This window comes from Empidonax traillii, unplaced genomic scaffold, assembly GCF_003031625.1.
Source record: "Empidonax traillii isolate 1590-97213 ecotype Southwest subspecies unplaced genomic scaffold, ASM303162v1 scaffold62:size2133460, whole genome shotgun sequence".
In the NCBI taxonomy this organism is placed as follows: Eukaryota; Metazoa; Chordata; class Aves; order Passeriformes; family Tyrannidae; genus Empidonax; species Empidonax traillii.
In genome coordinates, this window is record NW_020955255.1 from 1,528,906 (window position 1) to 1,537,644 (window position 8,739).

General features: G+C 36.0%; 1 protein-coding gene and 1 long non-coding RNA gene across 6 annotated transcripts in view; both read right to left on the reverse strand.

The window, feature by feature from the left end:
* Window positions 1-530: 530 nt before the first annotated feature.
* On the reverse strand, window positions 531-3,943 carry LOC114055622. The gene is made up of 2 exons (XR_003570783.1): window positions 1,161-3,943; window positions 531-633 (listed from the first exon to the last, which is right to left on the reverse strand). It is a non-coding gene; the product is annotated as an uncharacterized LOC114055622 (long non-coding RNA).
* Window positions 3,944-4,297: 354 nt separating this feature from the next.
* ABCD3 (ATP binding cassette subfamily D member 3) overlaps window positions 4,298-8,739 on the reverse strand; it is a 43,802-nt gene continuing 39,360 nt past the window's right edge. For 4 of the 5 annotated variants that reach the window (XM_027879952.1, XM_027879951.1, XM_027879949.1 and 1 more), the window contains exons 17-23: window positions 8,380-8,457; window positions 8,221-8,286; window positions 8,034-8,123; window positions 7,702-7,821; window positions 7,159-7,263; window positions 5,732-5,788; window positions 4,789-4,930 (exon numbers count right to left, since the gene is read on the reverse strand). In XM_027879952.1, the coding sequence (XP_027735753.1) occupies window positions 4,853-4,930; window positions 5,732-5,788; window positions 7,159-7,263; window positions 7,702-7,821; window positions 8,034-8,123; window positions 8,221-8,286; window positions 8,380-8,457 (594 nt within the window). In that variant the 3' untranslated portion in view covers window positions 4,789-4,852. Of the gene's footprint in view, window positions 4,931-5,731; window positions 5,789-7,158; window positions 7,264-7,701; window positions 7,822-8,033; window positions 8,124-8,220; window positions 8,287-8,379; window positions 8,458-8,739 lie in introns of all 5 variants that reach the window. The other variant, XM_027879948.1, reaches the window with a different exon arrangement.

Consider the following 8,739-nt stretch of genomic DNA (forward strand, 5'->3'; position numbering starts at 1 on the left):
GGTGACAGACTGTTGAGTGTGCAGAGATTAATTCGATAGAAGAACCACCAAATTAGTTCTTTCTCTCCCATCCTAAGCCATAGGATATTGTGCCTTTAGAGAGTTAAGACATATGAAGACTGAATTCCCTATTCTGCCAAACTCAAGTTGTTTAAGTTGTCAGTACTGGATGAGGTTTAATTAAAAGTGTGTCAAGTGTCATGGAAGCATCCCATGACGCTTTGTTTCTCACTAACCATCCTCTCCAGCGTACAGCACAGCGCTAACGCACTGGCAATTCATCCAGAATTTTTATATAGTACTGTATATAGTAAAGTCACTTTCAAATGGTGCTAAAGCCATCTTGAATTTAGGCTGTACAGTCAGGTGTGTCTAACCTGTTCTATCTGTGCCACATACGGGCAAGAAACGCCCCCGCAACCTGCATAGTGGTCAGGACATTGACAACTTTCCCCAGAAAAATGACAAGGGTCAGAGGTAGGTTGGATTTTTGTGGACATTTCCTGCTGCAGTTTTTTTTTTTTTTTTTTTTGGTTTGGTTTTGTAAGAAAAATAAATCCATGATGCAGTAAAGCATGCTTTGCACTTGACATGGAAGATAAGGTGCACTGTGATGTTCTGTTCACCTTGCAGCTTATTCCACTGTCGTGCTAGTCCTGCAGAAAGCACCATCATCTGCCAAACAGTCTTTGTCAAGAATGCCTAATTTTTGCTGAGAGGGGAGAGCTGCCTGGAGCTTTAGTAAACGTTCAGAAATACTGGACCGAGGTTATTGAACGTGCTCAAAATATGGGGGGTTGATCTTTGTAAAGGAGTTTGAATTTTTTGCTCCATGGTTTCAGTTCTACTCTTCAAGGAACTAGTATCTTCCCTCTATATAAGGAAAAAGTTAAGTGTTGAGGCACACAAACCAAACATTTGGAAAGAACTGCATAGTTGAAAGCCCAGAGTTGAACAAGTAACAGACTTCACGCTAATTTAAAGATAAATTTAAATATTAAACATGCCATCCACAACACAGAAGTTCCTTTTTTATCTCTCTAGCTCATCGGCTAAATTGAATGACACTTGGATTTTTAAAACTACATCCTTGGTTGAGACATTTCCTTTTTTAAGGGAGCTCTACCCTTTAAGAATGCTACACAATACACTTGTTGCACAACTAATCTCAGTTAAGAAATGGAAAAATCAGTACTAATTAGTATTAGAAAACAATGATCACTTTAGAATCAGTTAATTCAAGCATATCTTGGTTGCACTTTTACACTATTGTGCTTCAAGTCCCCGATAGCTGGTATGTTTACCACAACAAAGGAAAATGATTAAAATTCACCACATAAATACAAAATACAATAAAAGTGGAAAGTGATTATCTTATTTTCTTCAAAGTACAAAGATTAGGGAGCACTCAAAAGAATTACCACAGTATGTACTGCTATTAAATTAATCTTGTTCAAGTCCATACTCTTCTAAAATCAATAAAGGGAAAAGAAGTGGTCAGCAGACAAAGGAGAGAGAAGTCAGAGTCACAGAATATTCTGAGCTGGAAGGGACTAACAGGGATCTTCGAGTCCAGCTCTTAAATGAATGGCCCATACAGGGATTGAATCCATGACCTCAGCATTATGAGCACCAGGCTGTAACCAACTGAGGTAATCTCAGTGCAAGTTTAAAAGAGATAAAAGCACCTATAATCCACTTGCTCTAAGAACATATCTTCAAGTACTGAGCTCATGTACTTGGTTAAGCCTACAACTGGATGGCATCACCTGGCTGATTCCAAGTCAGATTTCAGGCAGTACTGCAGATGTTTTATAAGTGGAACACAAGTCAACTGGCTTGTTGAGTAACCCAACACTTACTGAATATGCATTCACTGAATTATTACAAAATTCCTACTCACATAATTAAGAAACAAAAAGCCTAGATATATTTTATCTTTAGGTTTATTATTTCAGAGGCACTTAATGTCTTACATTTATATAGCGCCATTTCCCCCTCCAAAACACTTTACAGTATTTACACACAGGAATGTTTCCCACCACTGTTGAAATGCAGCCATCTGACTACTACCAGTACCGTCTTCAAAGCACCAACAGTTTGAGACTGAAAGTATTCATCAGTACTTTGTCTTACCAAGATAGTGCAGAATTCCAATTTACAAACTTCCAGCTTGTGCTATTAAAGAAACATAACAACTAAAATACAGTATCACAGTGCAATTCTGCAACAGAACTGAGACTTGGATCATTTTCATTAGAGTTTTTACAATCTCCCATTAGATCAAGTCTATCTCAAACACTTTAGTGTAAGGCCTTTTAAGAATATAATTCTAAAACATCATTATTTTTTATACTTTTTTTATAAGTCTTTCTTACAATTGAGCACAGAATAATATTTTTCTTTCCTTCTAGTATGTTTAGAAACACTAAGTTCTGGCCCTAAGGAGATACCAGCATCCTCAGTTTCAACAAACTTCATTGCATCTAAAGGCAAACCTATTCCTCCTTGCTTTTGGAGGTGGATTTTAGTTTGTTCGTTTGTTGTTAGTTTTAAAAATAAGAGATTACACAAAATTCTGTTATAACCAGTTAAATTGTAAAGTACAATTGGGACTGGCTGCTGGGGGGCTATGTAAGTGTGCTGTGTGTGGTTTTGCTTGTCACCATTAAAAAATACATTAGAGTATCCCAAGTTTACTACTCCACTGCAAAAGACTGCCCTAATCACAAGGAACACAGCAACTTTCTCATTTTAGAGATTAATTTTTCCTTTGTTTCTCCGAAAGGCTACTGAAACAGCCCTTCCAAGAGAAGCAGTTGCATCTGTGCTGAGAACTTCCACAAAATAAAACTTAAATCAAAAAAACCTCCTGACACAACAACCTACCTGGCATCCCTATTTTCATGGTTACAATTAAAAAAAGACTATGACCTCACATACAGCATGCTGCTACCTGCTACGTTACAGCTGATGTGAGAATCTGAGTGAACAGGAAAAAGAGATTAGTTAAATCAGGTATCTATTTGCCTTCTTGTTAAACAAGCACAAAAAATTATTCTGGTACCTTATTCTCTTGAATATGCTATACTTCACAGAGCAGCTTTTTTTGATTTTCACTGATGCATTGTACTCTGAATCTACTGTGGTGATTAGATTCTTATACCAGCATTGGAGTACTTTGAAAGTGGCAGGTAAGGGCAAGAAACGTGATAAAAGGAAAAAAACATTAATAGACAGCAACTTCAGCATGAAAGATCATGACTAATCAAACTGGGTAAAAATTAACAATCAGCAGTGCATCCAAGTACATATCCATTTTATAAAAACTCGGGGTGGTTTTTTTAACCTAAACCCTTGATAAAAGATGCACAGAGAAGTGATGTATTGCATATTTTCTGCATGCCTTCATGTAGTGCATTCCTATATTGTATCTTACATGGAACACTAAAAAACTACTAGACCTTCACTGTACAACAGGTATGGTAAATTTTTGTTTTAAAGCCTAAACTGCAATTCAGTTTGAATTATACCTTCTTATTCCCTGATCACAAAAAACACCTTGCTTCATTTATGTTTGTCAAAGTCAAATGACAACCACAGTAATCATTTGTATGGAAAAAACTGTCCCAGTAAACCATCTTAAGAGTTTGGTTTCTTCACAGGGATTTGGCAGCTGCAACAAAAAAACCAGCAAGGACTAGAGATCCTTAGACAACAGCAAGAATCACTAGTAAATAATTTGTATCAGAAACCAAGAAACATCATGACAAATAAGAGAATAAACATAAAAATGAAAGCATTGTTTCTGGCTTCACATCCTAGAAGACCAAACGGGGAGTACCATTATCCTGACTTTCAAATTCAGATCATAAGTAGATCTGATTTCCTGAAGAGGGAGAAAAGGAGTAACTTGGAAAAAGTAACTGCTTTAACATGCTTGAGCCCATTCTAACCTTTAGTGATTTAAGGAGGGGAATGACTGGACCCACAATCTTTTCTCTGTTTCTTCTTGTGGGAGTCATTCATTTTTTTCAGAGCTAAAAACATTCACAAGATTGTTTGATACAAATATAATCTCTTTTCTTTCCCCCCTTTCTTTTGTGTGTCAGTCCTTTCCTCCCTCAGCCTCAACTATTCACTACCACAATTTCTGAGAGAAAAAGGGCATTTGGGGTACGGGATGGATGAAGCTCTTACTAAACTGGGAGACAACGGGACTGCTGAGCTGCAGAGAGAACTGCATGGACAGACAGAAGCTAAACAGAATCCAAAACCCAGTAAAGAACAAGCTTAATTTTTTTTTTTTTTTTTTACCACCAGAAGGAATTAGTTTTGTCTTTTAGTTTCAGTTCATCCTTTTTCAGCAAGGGCACATTGGCTACATCACAAGGCTTGGACAAGGAAAAGGCTCTTTCATTTCACAGGGCACAGATCTGAAGATGGGACAATGTCCTGCACTGCATAAGATCACTCTGAAATATGCATAGAACAGAGCAAAAATCCAGGACTGCTTTGCAGGAACAAGAGAGGTAGCAACCCTAATTTTAACAGGGTTTTTCAGTGAAGGGAAAGAAGGTCTACAAAAGTCAAATCAGCCGATTTCAAATGGTTTGCATCCCAGGATGAATCAGGTTACACCAATTTAAGCCCAATTTAATTTAGGCAGGTTTTTAAACCACAAGAATAAGGACATTCTTAGTACATATCAATAATTAAACCAACATATACACAATTAGCAATATCCTACATAATAGTAAATGCTTAACAAGCTGAGTAATTTTATGGTACATTTTCTGACATTCTACACACTTCCTGCAATCATCAGTCTCTAGCAGTTCAGTTTATGACTTCAAGATCCAAATTCAACTGTGTCTTCAGTTATTTTCTTGAACTCGTAGTTTCCTCTGCCATCCATATGCAAGTAGAACTGAAAAACAAAGAATATATGTTATTAACCTCCAAAAAATTACTAGGTCTATAAAGCCCTAAATAAATTGTATTTTGAAGTAGTTTTAAAAATAAAAAAAATTTTAAAAGTTTTAGCAAAATCTTAAACTCAGCTAACCAGAGGGTAAGCTGCTTCTGCTTCACATTTCATTACATTCAACTGCCTCTATAAAAACGTTAAACTGGGTTTTTTGCATATCATACATCAGTCTGCTAACAGCCACACCTACACAACACTGCTCTCTTGGGTTTTGTGACAACATACTTTGAGTTATACATTAATCCCTGTGTGTTCATTCAGTAATTTAACCCACACATACAGTCTGTCTGCACAAAAAGAGTAGTAAAATTTTAAGTTTGCAAGAAAAGAAATCCATGTATTAGAGATGAACTTTTCTTTAAAGCATAGGTATATTAGGTATAGTGAAAGCAAAAAACCTCCATGCTGTTAACTGGATTCTAGTTCAAGACTTTTTTTCAGTCTAAGACACAAGACTTAACCACCTAGTGAGTCTTTCATATTTTTGTAGCTACTTTTACAGATACACAGAGAGATTTTTGGATAGTGTTTCTTCAAAACTAGAAGTGTAAGATTATTTCAAATAGTGAAAGGGGAATATGAAAGTAAATTCTTGAAAAAATAAAAAAATCAAAGCCAGAACATGACCTATTAGGATGTAAAATGACAACAGCTAGAATTGCAAAGTCAATTTAATAAAGTCAGTAAAAAACCACACCCCTCAGACCTACACATATTCTGAGTAAAGCAAAGACTACATACATCATGGTGTTTCCAGAGTGACTTCCTGTGGGAAACAGTGAAGAGAGTGATGCCAACCTGTATGATGAAAATACCCAAAAAACAGTTATTTTTTTCTTATGGGTTAGGTGTTATTTATTTTTCAGCATGATATCAGATGAAGGTCTTAAATTCACAGCCACAAACTTCCAGACTATTATTAACACTAGACATATATAGCCTTAATACAATATTTTGCAGGGGGAAAAAAGGCAAACAAGGGTTTTATCCTTTTTAAATTATTTCATCATTCTTTTGCTCCAAATGATTTGTCAAACAGAACAAAAGGGGCAAAGGAGGTAGGGTATGAGACAGGAAAAACAATAAACCTGTGAATAAAGCAAGCCTAACAACAACAACAAAAACCCCAAACCCACAAAAGCTATAATGGATTATAAACTTAGAGTTACAATTTAGAGGTGAATAATCTTCCTTTGTTTCCTTGCAACTCAGTTAACTATCCATCCCTAACAGTAGCAGCAAGGACAAAATGGCTCTGATGATAAAATAAGGGTAACATTTTTGCTTTCTGCAAGGACAGCTTAACGGGGAATTCTATTTTTCAGTAACATGTATTAGCCATTTGGCAAGTACAAATGAATATTCCAGTCAACAGAATAATAAATATATGGAAAACAGACTTAGAAATTGTCAGGGTATAGATATCAGTGTGGTAAAATTAGTTCATGATATACTGTCCCTTCTGCAGAGTCCTCACCGAGTGTCCCTTCACTACTACAGAAGGCTCCTTAAGTTTCCACTTGTGGTTTTGAGCATGTATTTCAGTGGACACCCAGCTTTGCTCCATCACTATCCTGAGAATGCTGCTACTCAATAACTAATGTTATTTCATTAACTAATGTTATTTCAAGCCCATTCTTTGCCAGACTAAGGGTGTGAAATTGAATCGTGCTGATATTTCACATGGTACTACACAGAACCTGAAATGGTGAATTTCAGAGGACAAGGAAAAACAAAACTATATTTTAAAACATCATGCTTTGCTAGAGTGCTTAGCTTTTCATGTCTCAAAATAGATGGAAATGTTAACTTCCAGCCTTTCACTTCTGTTGCTTGGCCAACAGAAAGCTTATGAAGAACAAAGAAGTCTAAAATCTTAAGATTATTTGATCTTAATTTGATATTCTAAGACTATCTGGAAAGGTAAGGTTACTTAGCAGTTAGTAAGAGTTCTCTGTTTAACACAGAGGCTACATGTACATCTAAATTATCCTAAGACTACAAAACAATTACTGAAATCTAGTGTGCATAAAGCTGCCTTTTTTTTAGGATTTTGTTTTGTTTTTTTAATTTTTAGTCTGCACTAGGCATAAGGAAGAGTGAACCTTGTATCATTTAAAGTTCCCTCTTAACACAAGGAGATATAATTCTAGAAACAAAGAGCTTACCTTTCGGCAGTGGCTGTAAATGTAGCCCTCTACATCGACACTAACAGCACTGGTGCACTCATCCAGAATTGCAAACTGGGGCTTATGATAGAATAACCTTGCCATCTGGAAAGCAAACCAGAAAAAGCTACTGTGGATACAGAACTACAACCAATAGTGCAGTGTTAAAAGTTAAACTAAAAATTAGAGTCCATAAACGTACTACGGCAAGGGAATGAAGTTGTTACCCAGTGAAACCTGAAAATCCAAGAGTTGTATATTATTTTTACTTTTTTATTGAAGATAATTGTTTTAAAACTTCTGTTTATACAATGAAAGCACAAGGCATGGTTAAAGGGTGGTATAAGGTCAACATTTCCTTTTAAATTTCGAGTGCAATAAACACCATTTTCAGTTGTTTTCTCAGTATTCAGGTATCTCTCATTTTGGTGGTTTCTTATAAGTAAAATCTTAAAACTTAGTAAACAAAACTAGCTTACAATTCAGATTATATTTTTTACTTATGTTCTGCATTTGTTAAACATTTTTGCTTTTGAGACATACCGCCATTCTCTGTTTTTCTCCCCCGCTGAGTACATCCATCCAGTCCTGAACACTATCCCAGCCTCCTTCACGTTCCAAGATTTGACCCAGCTGGACATTATCCAAGTACTCCTTCAGCACCTTTTATGGAAATAAGAATCATAAATAGAGCTTACATGAACTTAACAAAGAAGTGGTTGAAAAAGGTTATAAAGGATTAAACCATCATGTTATCCTGGTAAATATTAAAATCCAATTAAATGCAGTGTTTTAATAGCAGTTTCAGTATTTCTAAATCTGAAGTATTACTCATCCTAAGCAAGACAAAGGGTTAATGAACTAATTATCATTACCTGGTCAGAAATCCCTTTCCTTCTCTGGTCTTCCACAGTATCTGGATATATAACTTGATCTCTGAGCGTTCCAAGAGTCATATACGGTCTCTGAGATACAGTTAGAACCAAAGAGATATGTCAAACATTTCTAAACATAGTGAAAGGAGAAAGAGAAAATACTGTCAGGTATAGTACTTAGTCTCACCTGGGGAACATAGAACAACTTTCCTCTTACGGGTTTTGTTAAACGCCCACCAAACAAAGGCCACAACTGCAAAAGAAAAAAGGTTAAAACTTGACAAAAAAAGTCCAACTACAACAGTGCTTTGCATTCTCCCCCACTTGTTTTAAAAAGTTCCCTTACCTCACCAAGAACACGAAACAGTGAGCTCTTCCCACATCCATTTGGCCCACAAATCAGTACATTTGCACCAGATCGGACCTAAAAATGCAAATCCAACACATTAAAATTGCAGTGAGGATGAACTGTTCAAAGCTTCTACGAGCAGTAAGACAATCCAGTATCATCACAGGAATGTACACACTTACTTTTGGACATTACAATGAGTAATTTCCAGCAATAATTAATTTTTCCCCCAACCAGTTTAGCACCAACTGCTGGAAGATAATGCACTTGTAATAATAAAAACTTTTTTTGGGGAAATAGCTCATTGCCTTTTGCACTTTTTTTTATAAGTCAGATGACCTTTGAAGTTGTCATCTC